The following is a 21,588-nucleotide window of genomic DNA, read 5'->3' on the forward strand; positions in this document are numbered from 1 at the left end:
TGTAGTTCAGAGAAAAACAAAAAATCAATTCCTGATTTGGAAAACACTTTTAACGATCTGTTGGAAATACCAAAACCATCTTCTTCTAACAGCATCTTGAAAACTCATGGGAGTGTGATATGGTAAACATCTCGAGTTAGCACAGTATGTCACCGCTCACTTTTGACATCACCATATAACAGTTATTGTAACCTACCACCTACCCAGCAGGGAAAATCCCTGTACTGTCCCTCGAATACTCTCTGTATACGAATATGTGCCTGTGGTTGTCAGTGTCTGCTGCTTGATTAGACTGGAGGATATATTCATTTGGATAAAACATGACATTATGACCTGTGTGGCCTACTGTACAAAACATATGTGGTCTCTCTGTGACTTTGACAACTGCTTTTATTTATGAGATTTGAGCTTGTGGACCGTATACCTTTCTGATTATATCATACTGTCATTATCTTCCTGTTAGATAACTTATAGACTTTACCACTCAGGTTATATCACTGTCACAAGTTTAATATGCAAGAATATACAATAATTTCCTTGTCTGTTTAACTGTCACAGTCATCAATACAAAGCCCACACTGGATACAGTTTGCTTTTGTAGCCCACATATTTTCTCTGTGTGGGAGTTGGGTGTGTGCATGCAAATATATGGCTGTTTAAAGTGTGTGAGTGGGGTGGAGAGAGACGATGAGTGTGCAGCTGTGAGAACGATAATATGGTTGGAATTGAAAACCTGACAGAGACAGTGGCTGGGACACATACAGTGCTGACTTTGAATAACCATATATGGAGAACTGAAACGCTTATTAAGGATTTTCAATGGCCTATATCTGAAGTCATATTAGACAACAGGCAAAAGCCAGTATGACAAAGCCTAGCAGCAGGCTGGACAGTACATTCATTTATAACTCCCAGTGTAAGCGGTGCCAGCAGCAGTTGAAAAATATGAAAACTGTAGTAGCAGCAACAGTGATGATGACGGGGGCACTGAGTGAAACAGCATTAGTAGGTCAAGTAAGTCGGGTGAGATCATTAATTATCACTGACTCCATCAGTTTATACTTTTAAAACATAGCCCTACTGCACCAGTGGGCCAGCTCCTGTTTCTGTGTGTGTTTGTGTGTGAATACAGCATAGAGGCCTCTAACTCTGGCACTTTTATTCTTATTTATTTATTTTCTCCCTCATTAGCTTCTCTGTACCAACTCCCTGGTTAAATTCCCTCTCCTAACATACATGAGATTTGTTGTTTTGACTACCTGTTGGAATGATTTCATAGTGGTGTTAAGCATTATTATTGTGAGTGTACATCACTCTTTATCCAATATTAGCAGTGAGATATGGATCAATGATCTGGTAAGCTCATCATCAGCCTCTTTGTTGGTTTCCAGCAGGGTCAGTTCGAGGTTTCTTTGAGATGATTACAGAATATTTTCAAGCGTCTCACAGCCTGAGGTCACTGCCAGGCCTATATTTGGATCACAGCAAGACAGTAGTGACTGTGCAATGTATCTGTACAATGCAACACACACAGTGGAAAGTTTATTCCACTAAAGGTGCCCGATATTTTCTGCGTTCTGTCTGTCAACTTTCTCCACCCACGAAGGGACTTTACAAGATCAGAACAGGTCTGTGAATTCTGTGCGTGTGTGTGCGAGAGAGAGGAAGAGCCAGAGAAGGCACACTTCCTAAAGAGGCCACAGGAGGGCATGCAGTTTTCACGAGTACTAATAAACACACTCTGTGTCGTCCCAGTTGTTTAAACTAAATTTTGGCCCAATTGCTATTTTCATTGAAAAATGGCGCTATGCTGATAAAAATGCAAGAGTATGTATGTGTACCACTGTAAACTCGTGGTCCGTGTGTGTGGTTATTTCACAAAACCTATAACCGCTGCCTCTATAAATATTGGCTTCCTTTTCCTTTTCTATAAATATCTCTCAATTACTATAGTTAACTCCTCGGTGAACTAAATCGAGTCTTTCCTAGAGCATAGTCAAATGAGAGCGTCAGAAATTTCCGTGCCCATGCAGCCCGTCTACCAAAGAAGTAAATTCCACCCCTCTGTCCGTCTCATTTGTTTGTGGTTATGCCTCAGTGTCTTTCTCCCTCTTTCACTCTCATAATACTCAGCTCGGTAAAACTCGTCACTTTCCGATGATCGTTTTCCGGAATCTAACCCAAATATGGAACATGGAGGGTGGGCCCATTCGTGCCGGATTCAACCTTATATGGGTTACGCCTGAGACCGGAATTCCTCCTCTTTTGATCGCAGAGCGCTATTAAACAGCATATGCGCGAGAATAAACGTGTAAACGATGATAAGACAGGTGCATCAGTGAGGGCTGCATGCGCTTTTTATTGTGTGCTCTTGCTGTCAGGTTCTGCGCAGGTTGTTGCAATTTTGCAGCAGGTGGAAAAAGTCGCTCTTATCTATCCTGGAGCAACGGGCTCTCCATTGACAAGAGATTCCCTTTGAAAGCGTCATGGAGCCTTCCGGCCAATCAGCTTCTTCGTTCTTCTTCGACTACCCCTCCCACTTCCATATTTGGTTAATGACGTTTTGAAAAGGTTCCCCATATATACATACTAGTGTCAGGGCCCCCGTTCCCGTTACTTTACACCCTTTTAACTCGATCATCAGAGCATATGAAGAACACGGAGCTCATCCTTTAACACACGCTGACTGACAGAGACATGCAGTGGTGACCCCCTGCGTGGCTGGGTTACATATCCCCTATTTGTGATCAGCTTTGAGGTAAAGAACAGAAAGAACAGGACAGAGGGCAAGGAGACGCGCTAACTTCGATCCTTCTACAATGACGGCTAAAACTCTGGAGAAAGTGCCGGTGAATCTCGGAGGGTTCGCGCATGCCGAGAGCGTCTACTCCATGGATGACATTGCTACCAGTTTGCCGACCTCTGTGGCGATCTTCCCCAACAACGACTTGGGCGCGCATTACGACCAGATTAATGTGGCAGCAGGTAAGAAAACAGTGTGTGTGTGTGTGAAACATTTTATACATCCAACATCCAAAAACAAAACAATAAAAAACTGCTTTTTTTTCAACATTTCGCAAATGACTGCAAGAAAGAATAACACGGACACATTTCTGTTAAATTTTGGAGTGCTGTACTTAAGAAGTTTGGGATGGTAGGAGCGCAGTCCGTGCGTAACGGAACACAGATGCACCTGCTCTCTGTCACTTAAAGCCCACTTTCCGGTCTAGTGTGAAGAGGTTAATGAATCATGCTTTCTGATTTGTTTCCCCCCGCAGATGGCTTGATGGGCGCAGACATGAGTGCAGAAAAACGCTCCTTGGACCTCTCTTCATATTCCAGCAGCTTCTCGCAGCCTGCAGCCCATCGCAACCAGACCTTCACCTACATGGGGAAGTTCTCCATCGACTCTCAATATCCAGGTAACTGGAACCCCGAGGGAGTGATCAACATCGTCTCGGGGATCTTCAACGTGGCCCAGCCACCTCCTCCTCCTCCTCCTCCCTGCTCTTCAGCGTCCTCCTCCCCGGCTTCTTCAGGATCTCCCAATCACTTCTCCAGTGGTAATTTGAGTTGCACCATGGCGGCTCAGAGCCAGGCAGAGCTAGAGCACCACCACCACTTGTACTCACCCCCGCCTCCTTACTCCACCTCCGGCTGTGGGGAGGTATACCAGGACCCCTCTGCATTTTTGTCCACCTCTACCTGCCCCATCGCCTCTTACCCTCCACCCTCCTACTCGTCACCCAAGCAGCCCGGAAGCTCAGACGCACCAGGGCTTTTCCCCATCATCCCCGACTATTCGGGCTTCTTCCAGCCGACTTGCCAGCGGGACATGCACACGGCAGGCATCCAGGATCGGAAACCGTTTGGCTCTTGTCCTCTTGATACCTTCCGTGTCCCTCCACCTCTGACCCCCCTGAACACTATCAGGAACTTTACTCTGGGGGCTCCGGGTAGTGGTGCCTCCGAGGGAGGGGCGCCGCGGCTCCCCTCTGCGTACAGCCCACAGAATCTGCCCCTGCGGCCAATCCTGCGACCCAGAAAGTACCCGAACAGACCCAGCAAGACACCAATCCATGAGCGGCCGTACCCCTGTCCAGCGGAGGGCTGCGACCGGCGTTTCTCGCGATCGGATGAACTGACCAGACACATCCGCATCCACACTGGACACAAGCCCTTCCAGTGTCGGATCTGCATGCGTAACTTCAGCCGCAGCGACCACCTCACCACTCACATCCGTACGCACACGGGAGAGAAGCCGTTCGCCTGCGACTTCTGCGGCCGCAAGTTTGCTCGGAGCGACGAGAGAAAGAGACATACAAAAATTCACCTGAGACAGAAAGAGAGGAAGTCCTCCACTGTCTCCTCTTCCTCCTCTTCCTCATCCAGCAGCTCCGGACTGGACCGGTTATCAGGCGGCATCAGCGCAGCCAACGGGATCTGTTCGTAGGTTTCCGTGGAAAGCTTTGCTGTCACCGAGGCAGTGTGAACTAAAACTAAACTAAGAAGAAAACCTAAAAAAGAAGGGTACGATCAGAACAGTTCTTCAGCTATTGTGAACTGAAGACCGCGGTCCAATCACCAGGATGGGAATAAACAAGAACTTTTGTGCAGTAGTGCGCAGATACGCACATTCTCCCATTCCTGCCGCAGAACTGAGTGAAAGACTGACACGAATGCACTTTGACTGCACAGTCTATTGAAAATACAAATAAAAAAGCCAATACAATTCATACAAAATTAATAGATCATTTGTAATGTGAAAGGGACTTTATGAAATAAAATCTAGCCAACACTTAACTAAGAGCCCAGCTTTTGTGCGCGAATGTGAAATAACTGCAATAACGTTTCCAAGAAATTAAACAATTTTAAGTTATTAAATTGACAATGAATTCATCTTAACATGTTTGTGGAACTCTTAATTTTCCCTTTAGTGCCTTGCTGTGTGTCTTTTTGTACACATACTGATTCAAGGACGCTTCTATCGCAATGTATATTTGTCCTTTCATATGTAAAGTTGGAAGACATTCTATTTTTGTACGCATTTTGTCTCGTGTAACTCCATTTGTTCAGCAGTTGTGGTTAATGTTTAAACCATGTTGGAGTGTAAATGTTTGACTCATAGCGACTTGACCATTTTGATTTGATTTGATTTTTTGTTGTTGTCGCTGTTGTTGTTGTGATGTGTGTTTTGAGACTTATTAAATGGATCAGAATGATAAACACAGCCGGTAGAGTCCGATTGGTTCATTGCTCTAATCTGCAGCACCCGAAAGCTGCTTTTATGAGACCTACCGGGTCACTGCGCTGAAAGTAGTGAACGATACTTTTTATTTGCATTCTAAAAAGATCTGTTGACGCTGGAAATTTTAACGGGTAAATCCCACGTTGCGTCACCAATGGCATCTCTGACTCAGACTTTTGCCCACTCAGTTTTTATTTAGGTGTCACATCAGGTTACAAACAGGCTATCATATGCAAATGATTTGTTTTACGCTCGCCGACAGCAGCAGAACAAGTCCGTCCTTTGACGCAGCGAAGGTGAAACAAAGCATTTGCGCAAACTTTAGAAGTTTAGACAAAACATGCGAAGCGCACAACATCTACATCTCACACCACTTTGATGCGGTTCGTTACTTTAAAAATGAACTAGATCTAAGAGGAAATATATGTTTATGAGAGGCAACAACAAAGACGAACGATACTTCCACACAATTCATGAAATGAAATCATTTTACAAGTGCTGCAACAAAGACATTTAATCCTAAAGTTCACTCTCTGGGGTTATTTGTTAGTTGAATAGTTAAAGAACTATTTTTGGAATCACGGAGACTAATCGACTTCAGGTCTATTGATCAGTGTGGAATTCCTATTCACCAGCATTTCTAGAAAAAATAGTATTAATAATAATAATAATAATAATAATAATAATAATAATAAAAAGCTTTGGTATATAAAGTAAATTGTGTTTAATTTGCTCCTTCAAACTGTTACTTTTACAAACTTTAATAAATATTTTTTAATGGGTCTCCTATTTATCTTCAAATGTTTATTTTTCCGTGTGTGTGCGTGTTTTTTATTATTATTATCTGTTGTGAATCAGAAGCAAACGCCTCTCAGCAATGGGAAAACGGCGGTCACCTGTTTCCTTTCCATTTACCAAATGTCTGTATATGAATAAACACCCGGATGTGGTTCTTTTCACTTGTGGTGGAGCCGAATTATTTATGGCTGTTTTACTTGAGGCTTTTTAGTGTGTATTACACATCATAAACAGTATGTAGCGATGTAGAGTACTAAATGCTTCAGAATTTTGGTCGTATTAAGGAAAAACTGCTGTTTGCTGTGCCTTTGAGAAGTAGTGAGAGAAAACACAATTTTATTCGGGTTTCTCGTTCCCCTCAGATGGCATATAGACTCGATTTCTCTCAAAGTAAAGGGATTTCCTTGGCAATAAAGAATCTTCTATTAATGAAAATATACGATTTCATGAAAACCGTGAAATTCTTCTAAAGAGTCATTTTAATGTTACGCATGTTCAGATATTGGTTGAAATTTTGCACTGTTTTCTCAAAACTACAGTTTTAAGACTATATTCACGAAATAATTTTGTACACACTCCATAAAAATACTGTTTACTAATGAGAAAAATGCAACTATGTCCAACCCCTGCCTGACTGCCTTGAAAGTCCAGAAAAATGAGAAAAATATGAAGCAAAAGCAGAAAAGCAGACCGCAGCCGCACACCGTCCTTTCTACCTGTTTCTGTGTAAAGCTGAACGTAAGTTAACCTGAGACTGGGTTGTCCAATTTGTCTTCTACGTTTTTCTTTCTTTGTTTTCAGTCTGAGACGATCGGCTGGCAAAAAGTGATTTCGATATTTCTTAGTGTTCTATATTTGTTTTACATTTTCTTTTTCTCTTTTTTGATAAATCGAGCGTAGTCAACAGGAATTGAGACGAAATAAAGAAATGACCTGTTTTTGAAAGTGTCTCTTGTACCCGAGTCCGTTCTGGCCATTTATCCTGATAAAACTGTGATGTTAAATTTGTTGCCATTACTGCTGCGCTCTTCGTTTTAATGACACATTTTACGCAGATAAATAAAGGATATAAAGCGACTTCACTAAAACCCGATTGCAGATTCCACTTTGGCAGTAAAGTTGTATGCGAGAAAGTGATACGGACAAACACTTTCTGGCATACAGACACACGCACAGCCTTGCAAACAGTATGCTTTAGCTGTCTGTCTGTAGGGGGCAGCGTCAAAAATACGTGGAACAACCGGTTTTCGGGCTGCTGTTTGTGCTATTCTTGGCCCTTACTGCGTTTTTGATCGTTGGTGTTTTTCATCCTTTTCTCTTTTGTGGTGAGCGTCAACATTTAACTGTTGTCTATTTATCTGTTGCATGTCTGCATGCAAACGCATCTGCATGGGTTGCATACCCACATTCCTTTGCTGTATGTAGCCAAATACGTACATGAATGAAAGCTAACAGTACTGTGATTATTTTTGAGATTCACTCTTAGAGGACAAACCCAGAAACCTTGAGCTAAAAACCGAAGTCTGCAAAAGCTGAGAGCCAAAAGTAATATTTCAAGTCTTGATTTCATCTACTTGGAAATGTAAGGAAAAGAATAATTATGGGTTTATTTATAGTAAATTCAGTTTGCTGTGTTATGATATAATGTTAGCCAACATGAAATGCATATATGCTTCTACATGGGTCAGTATAGTAGTGTGACCATTAGCTCCCAGTGACTTTTACAAATTCGTTAGGATGGTGATGGTTGCCTAATTGATATTAGTTCAGACAAAGGCCTATTTCTGTTAAAAGGGAGTTCTTGCTTCCTGCAATCACCAAGTGTTTGCTCACAGGTGATCAGCTGATCAGGCTCTCTCTATAATATTGTCCTATCTTCACTCTACAGTATAAAAAACATTGATCTGAACTGTTACTATATGAATAAAACTAAACTGAAGTGAAAGATGTTTGAACGTTCACGCCCACTCTAGCTTCATTACAACAGTTCAGTTCAATTTTTTAAAAATTTATATTATTCTTTTATTTATAGTCCCAAATCACAACATCAGTCGCCTCAAGGCCCTTTATATTTTAAGGTAAAGACCCTAATAATACAAAGAAAACCCCAACAAACAGACAACCGCCTGAACAAGCACTTGGTGAGAGTGGGAAGAAAAAACTTGCTTTTAACAGGAAAAAACCTCCAGCAGAACCAGGTTGAGGGAGGAGGCGGGGCCATCTCTCACGACTGATTGGGGGTGAGGGTAGGAAGGTGGGATAAAGACGCACTGCAGAAGAAATGATTAAATGCAGAGTGGTGTATAAATGCATATTAAATGAAAAAACTGAGTGAAGAAGAAACACTCAGGGCATCATGGGAGCAGTTTAGGTCTTTTGCACCGTAAATAAGGGAGGCGATCCATGTCACCTGATCCAGTCCTAACTATCCAAAAGGAAAGTTTTAACCCTAATCTTAAAAGTAGAGAGTGTGTCTGTCTGAAAGCTCGTTCCACCAAAGAGGGGCCTGGAAACTGAAGGCTCTGCCTCCCATTCTACTTTTAACTACTGTAAGAACCCCAAGGAAACCAGCAGTCAGAGGGCAAAGTGCTCTATTGATAAGGTACTACAAGGCTTTTTGGATGGGATGGGGCCTGATTTTTCAAGGCCTTGTATGTGAGTTGGATGATTTTAAGTTGGATTTGGGATTGAATGAGTGAAGCCAGCCTTTTTGATAAAGCACATAGTCGTGGCAGGATCAGGTGACTCTGAATGGTCCCTTAATTAAGCTGCAGTGGGTGGAGGCTGCTGGGAGCTCCCCATGATGCACTGGGTGTTTCTTCCTCACTGACCGTGTGATTACACATCATGAATTATTACTAATCTCTCCTCTACAGTGTGGTTTTTGTCTAGTCTTTCTCCCGTCACCAGGTCGCAGAGGATGGTTGCCTTTCCATGAGTTTGCCTTTACTGGCAGTTTCTTCTTTTTAAAAGTGGGAAGGAAGATTTTTGCTCAAAGGGAGCTGTTTGATTCGGGATTTTCTCAGATTGTCTCAGTCTTTCCATCTTGGTCAGTCGCTGTGAAAATCATCAACTCTGCCACCGTCTCCACACCATACATCATAGCAGGTCTCACTGCTATCTTGTAAATCTTCCCTTTCCTTCTTGCTGCTTTCTTTTGTTACAAATTACCCCTGAAACTAATCTCCACCCACACCACCCTGTCTGCACTCTCCTCTTCAGCTCTCCTGTTCACTGCCCATTGCTTTGGATGGTTGAGCCCAAGTATTTCAGCTCATCTTCACTATCTCTACTCCATGTCTACTCACCTTTCCACCTCCTCTTTCTTGGCATGAGCTGCTGCCTACTGATCATTAGTCTGCTTCTTAATCTCGCATTTAAAAAAATCTGTCAATGTAACTTTTAACTGTGACCCTCTGCAGTCAACAATTGAGCAAACCACTGTACTGTCACTGTATCAGCACATGCAGTAGCTTTCAAACTGGTATTTTACTCTGCAAAAAATGAATTAATAATTGATCAAATGAATAAATGAAGTGTAATCTCTATCAACATTTGTTTTCATGTGTTATTCTGTCCTTCCCTTTTTCTTTGTCATTTTGTTGTGTTATTTTCTTCCTTTTCCTTGTTTGCTCCTGGTGTCTAATTTCATTCATGGAATTCTGTGTTCATATTTTTTGTATTAACAGGAGTAACTTAAACCATTCTAGTGGCTCTCTTTAGTTTGCTGTTTACCAGTCAGTGCTTTCTATTGCATCAGGAACATTACCTCAGAATCCAGACACTTTTCTTTCCAAGCTCCTTAGACTACGATGACCAGGATGACTGAGAACCTTCACGGACATATTGTCGTACATTTTGAGAGGAATGTTTCGGAAACATTCACTACGGAGTAGGGCTGGGCCATATCATACCGTTCACGGTAATACCGGTATAATGTTGGGCAACGATAAGAAAATGAGATATCGCGATAGAATACAGAATATAGAATAAAATAAATATAAATATAGAATAAAACGCGCAGGCGCAGTGCCTTTGTTTTCATACGCGCATGGCGGAAAAAGTATGGCGGCGACGGAGAACGAGAAGGGTGAAAGCGGATCGTTGAGTGAAACCATGAACCAGAACTGGTTTGTAAAAATGCTGCAGCTTCACTGGTGTGGAACTGGTTTAGCTTTCGTCCGTCAGATACACAACAAAGCACTTTTTTTGGTAGCGCATGCTAGCGGGCCGTCGTTATTACCGTGTTGTTTGGAAAATACGGCACACTTAAAATTCAACATAATGTTACTGTGTTGTGTGTGTATAACTGTTTTTAAGTTTTGTGGATGTTATACATGGTTATGCTGAGGATGTGTCGGCCAGTTTCCACTGGAAATGCCTTTTGGTTAAACTGTCAGCAAAGAATTTGCATTTGCACTGTTACATTTTTATATAACTTTAATGCACATAAAAAAAAACAGCTGCTTGTTTAAGTGAAAATACATTGATGGGGTTTTTTTTCACTAATAAAGCTGTGGAGTTGTAAAGTATTTTGTCTCCCATCAATTATATCGTCAGTTATATCGTTATAGCAAATTTTCAAATTTATTTTGTGATAAATATTTTTGGCCATATCTCCCTGCTCTACTACGGAGTCAGAACCTACACAACACAGAGAAGAACACACACCTGAGAGCAGTCAGGAAAAATGGGTGAAGAACTTTTCTCACTGAACCTGAAAGTGTTAGCCAAAGGACTCAATTTTGCCATTTCTCCTCAACAGCTGTCCATAGTGGACCTCATCACAGCCACAGAAACAGCCATGCGGACTGATAAAATATCACAAACAGAAGCAGAGCAAATCAGGATGAAAGTTTCTGCCACCCGCTCCAGTCCCTCCGTCTAACCTCACAGTACAAGAAAAAGAAGGCCGTCGCTTCCTGAGCAAAGACCACAACATCACCATATTACCAGCTGACAAAGGAAGGTACACCGTGGTTCTAAACACAACGGGTTACCACACAAAGATCACTACACTCCTCAGTGACAACAATACCTACGAAGCCTTAAAGCGAGACCCCACAAGCAGCTACAAAAAGAAAGTTATAGCTTGCCTTCAAGACTTTGAAAAGGACAAAACCATTGACCGCCCTACATATCATCACCTTTACCCAGGGGATGCCATACTCTGCATTTGTGGACTTCCTAAGATCCACAAGGAAGCTGTCCCACTCAGACCCATAGTCAGTAGCATAAACTCAGCCACTTACAACATTGCTAAACACCTTGCTACCATCCTGGCACCTCTTGTGGGGAACACCCTACACCACATCAAGAACTCCACCAACTTCACCGACAAGGTCCAGAAACTTACCCTGGATCCAGATGAAACCATGGTGTCCTTTGATGTATTCTCTCTCTTCACTTGCATACCCACCACGGAGGCTGTGGAGACTGTCAGAAAACGACTACAAGAAGACAGCTCCTTGGAGGACAGGACCAACTTCACACCCGATCAGATCTGCACACTGTTAGACCTCTGCCTCACCACTACATATTTAAGTACAACGAAGGCTTCTACAGACAAAAACATGGCTGTGCCATGGGCTCCCCCGTGGCACTCCCACAGAGCTTAAATGTGGGACTCTCCACCATTTGACCTTAGAACTGAAGAACTTTCTCGGATGAGAGGTGAAACGTCTTCAAGCAACTTAAAGAAGTTCAGATGCTTTTCTTTCCAAGCTCCTTAGACTACGATGACCTGGATGAGAACCTTCACAGACATTACCTCAGAATCACAACCAATTAAAATATTAATGAAAACATTAAATGAAATATCTATGTAATATTTTTAATTATTATTTTTTCTAAAAGTAGATCAAGCACAAAATTTCAATAATTATCCACCTGTGTTTGCAGGTGCCTAATGGTGCAGTAGACTATGTAAAAATCATTCAAGAAATTTTTACAGGAAAGTTTTTACAGGCAGCTACTATTTTATTTATTTTATTTTATTGCTGCCAAAATGGTTTCGGCATTTTCAGGGCGTATGGCTGATAAGTTGCTGGCCTATCTGAGCCTCTGATAGTGACTCCAACAATCACAGTCACAGTTCAAACCCTCAGTAGCGATTTTTCCCTGGCAGTTGGTAATCTCCTTTGACATTAAACAAAGTGTTTGTGAGATGTGGAAAAAGCAGCAGGAAGGTAACAAGTGAGATGCAGTGTGAATTTTTCACCCACTATTATGACATATAAAAATATGATAAAAAATATATATTAATATACTAAAATGCATAAAACCATTATTCTTTTTTTATTTTTGTGAAGTGTGCTCCTGTATTTCCAAATAAAAGGCTTTGCTTTAAAAACTGCTTATAAAAGTATAATATATTCAGATTAAACTGAAACACATCATTTGATTCTTCTTCAACAGTTTACAAAACTTCACCCTAATCCAAGAGTGATGTGAACAACAGTTCGATCCCTTTCCTTATTTGGGTTTTAGAGTCAGAGTCATAACAACGTTAGTCATACTTGTTGGCTTCTTTCTGAAAACACTTCCTTCAATCGACTTTAACCAAAAAAGGAAACAACTGCTCAATAAACAATTTATAAGTCAGAGATGCCAATACAAACGATTCTTTTCCTCTTTTAATCTCCAGTCGCTTCTAAAGCCTCCTCATGGGAGATGCTATATCTGTTTTCTGAGATATAACTTGACAGTGGCTAGGTGACACTGTTAATCGGTTAACTGGTTCATCCTTACAAGTTGTCGAGTTGTTAAAGTTTCTGTTGAATGTGTGCGTGTTTCAGTTACTATCGATAAACCAGTTCATCTTTTTATTTATAACATGGATGTATCTCCGATCACAGGGGACTAGTTTTACAGTAACATCTTCTTTAGAGGCTCTTGTCTCCGTTTTAGTCTTTTAGAAACTTTTGTTTGCTCTGTTATGTTTTAATATTTATGTTAATAGTAATTAAGGACAAAGCTTTTTAGTTTACACAATGGGGCTCTTGGGCTCTAAGTGCACAGAGAAATATTCCACTGCTTTGTGTTCAGATTACGTCAGTGAAGCTGCTGACTATAGCAAAGAAAACGTGATCGTTTATTAGACACAAAGTAACCTTTAGCCATCACTAGATTGTATCAGGCCCTCCTTTTGGGAATCTGTACACTATATTACTGTTACTGTCAGCTCCAGGAGTACGACGAGTAAGTAAGTAAGTAAAATTTATTTAAATAGCACATTTCACAGATAAAAATCACAAAGTGCTTCACAATAAGATCAGACATACAAGTCAAAATGAATTAAAAGCCCGTTTGTATAAAAATGTCTTCAGCTGCTTTTTAAAGGAGTCAGTGGAGTCTAGACAGCGTAAAGGCAACGGCAGAGAGTTCCACAGCCTCGGTGCCTGAAAAGCCCGATCCCCACATGTTTTAAACCTAGTACGTGGGACCACCAGTAGCCTCTGACTTGAAGACCTAAGTGCTCGGGATGAAGCATGAGGTTTCAACAGGTCAGAGATATACTGGGGAGCTTCACCGTGCAGAGCTCTAAAAGTTACAACGAAAATTTTAAAATGAACCCTAAAATTTACAGGCAACCAATGAAGAGAAGCCAAAACTGGAATAATGTGTGACCTCTTGTTTGTACCAGTTAAAAGTCTTGCCGCTGCATTCTGTACAGACTGAAGGCGATCCAGAGCTGGTTTGTTGAGACACGTAAAAAGACCGTTACAATAATCCAAACGAGAAGAGATAAAAGCATGAATCATCATCTCAAGTTCTGCCTTTGACACCAGTAGCCTGAGTTTAGAAATGTTTCTTAGATGATAAAAACTGTTCCGGACAAGTTGTTTAGAGTGTTTCTCAAGAGACATCGAACTGTCAAATACAACACCTAAGTTTCTGAGACTCGACTGAAATGAAGGGTCTAAAAAACTGATACTGCCTAATTTCTGAGAGCATGTGATCAGGTGCAATAATCAAGGTTTCTGGTTTATCTGCATTTAACTGAAGGAAATTGTCATTTAACCATTGTTTGATTTCTGACAGACAATTATTTAAACAAGACAATTTATACAACGAGGAGTACAAGACACTGATCCAAGATTTTCTTGAACGCTGTCAATCCAACTACTTGCATTTTAACACCAACAAAACCAGAGAGTTAGTGATGGTCTTCAGGGGCTGCACAGAGAAGAGGGACACTTTGAATCTGGACAGAATGGTGAGGAAGGCAGCCTCCTCTGTTTGCATAGCGCTGAAGAGCCTAACAGACCAGCGGGCAGTAAGCGGAGCAGCATCACTAACAGCCTGCAGTTGGTTTCCTGCTCCACGGACAGACCAAGGAGATCATTCCTCCCACAGGGCACGCGACTCGCTAACGCCAGTGGGTGGGTGTAGAGACTTTAACATTACTGTCAGCATTTCTCACTGTTCCACAGTCTAATGCACACTGTTCACCATGCACCTTTATCAAAAGGTTATCTATAGTGGACTTTTAAATTTGTAGCTTTATATTAAAATATAGAAACATTCTATTTATTGGTGTTTATTATTATATGTCTATAATATTTGTGGATATTGCTGGAATGTAGAATCTGTGTAGTGCTCTCAGTGTAAGGTTGGCTGTCACGAAGAACAAAAAGGGAAACAAAAATGGTGTTCCACTGTTCCCAACGCGGGTCATCTCATCGCTCATTTTTACTGTTTTGTCTTATTGTAGTCTTTAACTTACAATTTAAGCACCGTTAGGCAACTGTTGTTATGATTTTGTGCGACATAATTGAACCTCAGAATCATGGGATGACAGAGAGCAAAAAGGCATCCAAAGAAGAAATATCCTTCAAAGAGTCTGGAGAACTATTCCTGAAGACTACTCAGAGAAATTACTAGAAAGCTTCGCTAGAAGAGTTCAGACCATGATGAAGAATAAAGGCGATTATTTTTGTTTATACACTGTATTTCTATTTATTTTCCATATGCTTCTACTTTCCCTAGCAGAATAAGAAAAATCAGGAGTGGCTTGTGAATATTGCAAAATACTGTACGTGTCACGTCGGCAGTGGCAGACGAGTGGAGGTTGGAAGTAGGACCCAGGAAGCAACTTTTGATGCGAGTGAGCTTTATTTTAAGAGGTAGGAGAAAACAAACAGAAACAGCAAGGCGAGAATAAAACTAACAAAACAAACCTGAAGCCAAAACCAGAGACGCAGGGAGACACGGAGGGAAACCATAAGACAAAGGAGGGAGATCACACAGGCAAACCAGCAACTAACAGAGGCAAACACAAGGCTTAAATACACAGAGGGATAACGAGGGAATGAGACATAGAAGGAGGACACAGCTGGGAGTTATTGACAAGACGAGACAGGAAGCAAAACTCAATACATTTAGATAGGACACAGACTTTCAAAGTAAAACAGGAAACATAACTTGACTAGGAGGGAACAGCAACCATGGAACACAGAAACAGAAACCAAAACGAGAAAAGATAAACAAAGACAAAATCAAAGTTCAATAACGATACAACAACTCAAAACACCTGGTCACTGACCCAGGACAGTACGAGTTTCTGCAGGCATTCTGGAAAAATACAATATGTTGATTGGGTCAAAACAGCCCATCAACAGCTGACAGCACTTTCCCTCAGGATCAGCACTGCAGACTACACTCTGACTGTCAGTGGTGCAGGTCACTGACAGGGCCAGGCAGGTTTCTGCTGAGTAACTCAGCACCCACCCTCCTCCCAAAATATAGTAACTTTCGTCAGATTTTAAACTCTATTAACGATAAAAGACATTTTTTATTTGTGAGCATCTTCATCTGTTTTATTGCTCCACATACATTCATCATCAAAGTAACAGCATCATGGTCATACTGACACAAATGTGTGTGGAGTCAAACGTAGGCCGCAGGGAATTCCAGGCATAAGCTCAGGTGACATACGTAGGATTCACGTCAAAGACAGTGAAAATGGTTAAAATATTAAAGTTATCCAATACATCTTCCATTTCCAGCACTTAGCCATAGCCATCTTTGTAAAAACGGCTTTTTTCTTTCCTCTAATAACTGACCAAACCTGTTTAGGAAGCATGTCATGGATAAGTGAAAAGAATAAAAAGAAAGCGTAAATATAATGTGTGCAGTGAGTGGGTACATGGCCTTCTTCATAAGTGTACATTCATTATTCACATATAAGGCAGACAGGAGAGCTGCAGGCTTTGGCAATGTGGAGGCTCTCTGCAGCAGAGACCAACAACAAGCAGCACAGCAGAGATCCTAATGATACCCCACCATTCACAAAGTGTTGCTAATAACATTCATCAGTGTACACGGCCACATAATGATCTGAAGGAAAACACCATATTAGGAATGAGAATTCCCCGGGATCACAGGGATATTTGTGGAAGGCTGTTCAGTTGTCCTGACTCCAGGAGGGCTTTAAGTCAGTTTAAGCCTGTGTATACCTCTGCACTAATATATTATCCTTAACCAAGAGCAAGGCAGTCAGTCCAGGTAACTTCCAGGTGATTATGACTCAATTTTTGGTTTTCCTTCTGGAAGATGGCAGAACAAACAAGTCTGTAATGCTTTGTAGTGTGTTTGCTTTCGAGCGCAGGCTTCTATTACACAGAGACTGCAGGCCCTGGGTATGATTCCCCACCACACCAGAAATCCTCCGGCTGAGGGATTTCTAAGAGCCACACCTCCTCTTCCTTCCCCTTCTCTCCCTGCTGTTCCTGGTGACCTTTTGCATCGGTTTCATCTTCCAGTGCACTTTGCAGGACTTTGTAATAGTGACAGTCTCGCCCATCATCTGAATTGTACGGAGGAGCCAGGATGTCCAGGAAGGCGGCGGGCCCATCGACTGCGTAGATCTGGTGAAGGTTATCCCGCACAGGAGTGAGGAGACATGGCCCGCTGTTCTCTGAGTACTCAACCACTGAGCGGAGCACGGCACGCCACACGGAGGTCATCTGCAGTGGGGGTACCGGGGGGTCAAATACGGGTGGGACTGTGGTTACAGCCAGGTTTTGCTCCAGCTTGTCAAAGCAGCGGACGTTCACCTTTCCATAGAGAACCTGGACCACAGGACAGGAAAAAGTTAGCAAGAATGGAAACTAGTTACTTGCTGACAAAGAGATATGCAAATAGCTTTAGCCAGAAGTTAAGAACATTCAGCTTCTGGATAGCTTTCCTAAAGCCCCGACCTTAACAATGTGGGGACTATACTTAAAAGCCAGGTCCATGCTGGGAATCCAACCAGTTTAAAATAACTATTCATGTAACTATTATAACTGTTTAGTCACATGTGTGAACAGAAGCTCATATTCTACAGGTGCGACAGCTAATTGTAATCAATTACATGTATTAGGTCATTTTTACATGTACTCAGTTATTTTGATTACTTTGGCTGGAATGGATCCGTGTCCAGCCGTGTTTTTGTCCTTACTGCTTCTATGGGTACAGGGTACAAGGTCAGTAGCAGCCAGGAGCTCCTGCGTGTGCACACCTCTATACATGCAGACAGTTTGGCAGTATATTAGTCTGGAGCATTCAGATGTGCATTAAATGGTAAATGGCCTGTATTTGTATAGCGCTTTTCTAGTCCCTAAGGACCCCAAAGCGCTTTACACATCCAGTCATCCACCCATTCACACACACAGTCACACACTGGTGATGGCAGCTACATTGTAGCCACAGCCACCCTGGGGCGCACTGACAGAGGCGAGGCTGCCGGACACTGGCGCCACCGGGCCCTCTGACCACCACCAGTAGGCAACGGGGGAATTGTCTTGCCCAAGGACACAACGACCGAGACTGTCCGAGCCGGGGCTCGAACCGGCAACCTTCCGATTACAAGGCGAACTCCCAACTCTTGAGCCACGATCGCCCCGCATCGCGATCGCATTAATAACACAATCTTCCTGGGAGTGGATGTCTCACTAAACTTACTCCAAGATCAGACGATGCAATCCTCAGAGAAAGTGCAAAAATCCCAAGAGAAACATCTCGGCTTCTACAGGCCTGCGTTAATATGCTAAATGCTAGTTCATGACAGTACAATTAGAAATAGACTGAACAAGTATTGACTAATTCTAAGAGTTGCCAGGAGAAAGCCCCATCTCGCTATTATGAAAATGTCAGCACATCTGAACACACCACACGATGTCTGGAACAACATCCTTTGGACAGATAAGACCAAAATGGAGATGTTTAGCTATAAGATACACCACCACACTGGAGAAAACCAAAGACACCACATCAGCACCTCATACCAACTGTGGTGGAGGGGTGATCACTGGTGTGGCAGGCACAGGAGCTGAACAACTTGCAATTGGCTTTTTTGGTTTAAAAGCGTTTATAACAAACAAATTAGTGCACTCTGACACTTCTAGTAGAAGACAACCACAAACCCAAACTAAAAACAATCTTCATACTGAGTATTTAACAAGCAACAGCTACTTTTGGCTGCTCCCTTATTCACAAATATTTGATTTGGTAGATTTGTACAGCAGATGCTGATTTTTGTCTCCTACCAAATACCTCAAAATGTTAAAGTAATACATTATGATTTTTCTCCTTCCACACGATGTATGTCTGCATACAGTAGATACACAGTCTGTGTAAAATATCATTTATTACAGTGTCTGTATGACGCAATTTTGGTCAAGCTTTAGCTATCAGACAGATAGCTCTAGCTGTGCTTTGGTTGCACCGAGGTCCTCTGGCTGCAACATCAGATGTGTTGTGTTTTGTTTTCACTGAACGTAGCACTGTGCATTCTAGCAGACATCACTACTTTAACTAGTCTGTCCAAAGGACATTGTGGTTTATTCACACACGACTTATCTGTAGTGCCATGTTCTCCGGCAATCATACAAAAAAGCCATACTTTTCCCCAATTGTACTGACATGAACTGTATCATATAACTTATTAACTGAGGCCTGCACAATCTGAGATGGAGCTCTTGGGTTTTTCACACCTGAGCTTTGCATGGTCTGACTACGAGGTGAACTTGTGTGTTAGTGCACACCTGAACGCTCCAGACCAGCAGAAGAGCAAAACGTCTGCTTGTATATAGGTGATCACACTCACCAAATCTGAAGTCTGACCTGGAAGAGCTTTGGCTCCAGCACCAGATGTATTTCTGTCTGTCAGTAAAATACTTCCATTTCTATGTTCCTTGTTACAAATGCTGTGACCACAGCCACCAATTACATTTCTTTACAATAGGCCCACAACTGACTGTATCAGAAAGGCACCAAACGGTGTAACGCAGCATCCATGTTGGAAAAAGGACATAAATGACTCCACCCATCAAGTATTTAAAGGTGTGGGCTAACCGTAGTTATTTAGCCTGCTGACCCTACGTGAGTTCGAGTGGAAAGTTAAAGGTATGTTACGCACACGTCCAGCTAGTTAAGGCTTCAACTAGTTAGCTTAAATGGCGTTAGCTGAACACAGAGGTGTAAAAACCTTGAGCATCCCGTTCATCCCCGGGTGATCGTGAAGCGGTATGGACGCGCCGCTCCTCAGCAGGAACACACCCATACTGAACACCTCCGTCTCGCAAATGTGCATGTAGGTGACCGGGGGGCTCTGGAGCTCCGCTGCCCCGGAGCTCGAGTTGGTTTTCCGAGGAGCAATTTTCACGTCGGAAGCCCTGACGGCAGTTACTAAGGAGATTAGCCCATTAAGTTTGTCCTCAACGACTTTAACGTCGCCGTTGGCAGACGACTGCAAGCCTCTGAACGTCGTATAGGCTTGTTTCGCTATTTTCTGGATGAGAGGAGTTTTGTTGTCTCGCGGCATGCTGTCCCCAAAATTACAAAAGCAAAGAACTTCTCGGCGTCTCTCTGCCAGGATTTCCACCACCTTTGTTGAAGTGCCACATAAATCCTGCAGTGTGAGCAGATGTACTGTAGGCTCGGCCAGTTCAAAAAGTGCGACTTTTATCAAACAAACAAACGCAATTCATAGTGAAAATGTCTGATTTGAAGCCCAGATCAGAGCCTCCCTCCACTCATTCTCCGCGGTGTCGCCTCCTCGTCCTCGCTCAAAGAGCCTGCGCATGAAGCAACAAGCAGCGTGGGATGTGAAGTTTAACCTGAACACTTTATCGTGGTCTTCTTCGCGTTAACGCGAGCAATGAACCACTGCGCCATCGGATCCTGTTTAATACACACCTTTGTGCAACTGTGGAAGACTGGCGGGTGTACAAATGAGCCCGAAACAATAAAGAACAGCTCCGTCTGTCAGTGACACTACATTTCCCAGAGGTCCCGAGGACGCAGCCGAGTTTGTCGAGGGGAAGGCCAGACAGGCCACTGAACTCTCTGTGGCCCTCCCCCGCATCACATCCTCCGTCTCCGTTTCTTTCCTTCTGCTGAGGCTTTCTTTTCTCTTTAACTTTTCACACCCATCCACGCCCACACACACCACGACCATAAGGATTTTACACAACAGATGTGTGAAGCTTTGCCATTTTTTGACATAAAGCACTAACAGTGAAATGCACCTGTAGACGCTTCAAGCAGATAGGATGAGGGTTTCTGCATTTCTGACCCAATGTTTTGAGCTGTTTGTGAGTGTGTGTGATTCATTATTATATCCTCTGTTTGTTGTCTGTTTATATTTTGGATCTTCTTATTGGTTTTATGATATTCAGTTTTGGTCCTCTTTGTCGTCCCCCTCTGTCTCCAATGTCAAGTCCCCTTCGAGTTCATGGTCTGTCTCCAGGGTCCTAATCCTGCCATTCACAGTCCTAATGACAGAGGCCTCAGTTCCTCATGTGGTCCCTTGGGAAAGTTAATTGGCCACCCCTGCTTCAGAGTGACAGGTCATTGCACGTCAGTACAAAGAGAACTATGAATGAATGGTTTGATCAGGATAAAAATCATGCAACTCATATCTTCAGTTCTTACAGAGGGACAGTGCTCTGCACCACCAATCAAAACACCAAGTGAGAGAATATTTTGAAAGAATGCTGTTTATTGTTAAAATATTCCAGGATCCATGTGGCGAGGTGATGCTCCACACTTGTGTAATACAGCCTGCCATTTAGGGTTGTGAGCACAACTCCATGCAAAGTAGCTAAACATTTTTTCTACTTATTTATTTATTTTGTTTTAGTTTTTTATGGGGGGAGGGGGGTGTCATATTCAGTGTAAATGTACTTATTATATTTTGCACACTAAGCACACTAGTCAAGACAGGGTAATGTGTGTAAAATAGGCTGGATAAAGTCAATGTAACTTTGAATGGTATATGATATTTTATATAAAAGGGCAGAAAAGAAAGGCATAAACTGAAAGCGACAGGATGTCAGTTCTAATACAAATACAAAAACATAATGATATGAAAATGCAAAAAAAAGTATTTTGCTCATCTATACACACACACACACACACACACACACACACACACACACACACACACACACACACACACACACACACACACACTAAGAGTTGACCATTTTGTTGTTGTGGTTTTTCTCTCTAGTATCAAAGGATTACTACAGCCAAGGAAATAATAAATGCAT

General features: G+C 42.3%; 2 protein-coding genes across 2 annotated transcripts; one reads left to right on the top strand and one right to left on the bottom strand.

Moving 5' to 3' along the window:
* Window positions 1–2,623: 2,623 nt before the first annotated feature.
* On the top strand, window positions 2,624–5,340 carry egr2b (early growth response 2b). Its single transcript, XM_080873191.1, has 2 exons — window positions 2,624–2,985; window positions 3,279–5,340. Exons 1-2 carry the CDS (start codon window positions 2,820–2,822, stop codon window positions 4,451–4,453), a joined length of 1,341 nt encoding a protein of 446 aa, XP_080729317.1. The 5' UTR covers window positions 2,624–2,819; the 3' UTR covers window positions 4,454–5,340.
* A 9,788-nt stretch (window positions 5,341–15,128) lies between these two features.
* On the bottom strand, window positions 15,129–20,217 carry adoa (2-aminoethanethiol (cysteamine) dioxygenase a). The gene is made up of 2 exons (XM_080872206.1): window positions 19,521–20,217; window positions 15,129–17,121 (listed from the first exon to the last, which is right to left on the bottom strand). The coding sequence occupies exons 1-2, from the start codon at window positions 19,854–19,856 to the stop codon at window positions 16,666–16,668; spliced, it is 792 nt and encodes a 263-aa protein (XP_080728332.1). The 5' UTR covers window positions 19,857–20,217; the 3' UTR covers window positions 15,129–16,665.
* Window positions 20,218–21,588: the final 1,371 nt, after the last annotated feature.

The sequence above is a fragment of the Rhamphochromis sp. 'chilingali' genome (genome assembly GCF_963969265.1).
Source record: "Rhamphochromis sp. 'chilingali' genome assembly, chromosome: 22".
Taxonomy (NCBI): Eukaryota; Metazoa; Chordata; class Actinopteri; order Cichliformes; family Cichlidae; genus Rhamphochromis; species Rhamphochromis sp. 'chilingali'.

Bases quoted from the DNA above. Each gene is read 5' to 3' on its own strand.
- egr2b (XM_080873191.1), top strand. From the start codon at position 2,820: ATGACGGCTAAAACTCTGGAGAAAGTGCCGGTGAATCTCGGAGGGTTC. The intron at 2,986-3,278 runs GTAAGAAAACAG...TTCCCCCCGCAG, and splicing joins CCAGATTAATGTGGCAGCAG to ATGGCTTGATGGGCGCAGAC.
- adoa (XM_080872206.1), bottom strand. From the start codon at position 19,856: ATGCCGCGAGACAACAAAACTCCTCTCATCCAGAAAATAGCGAAACAA. The intron at 17,122-19,520 runs GTTTTTACACCT...CCTGTGGTCCAG, and splicing joins GGATGAACGGGATGCTCAAG to GTTCTCTATGGAAAGGTGAA.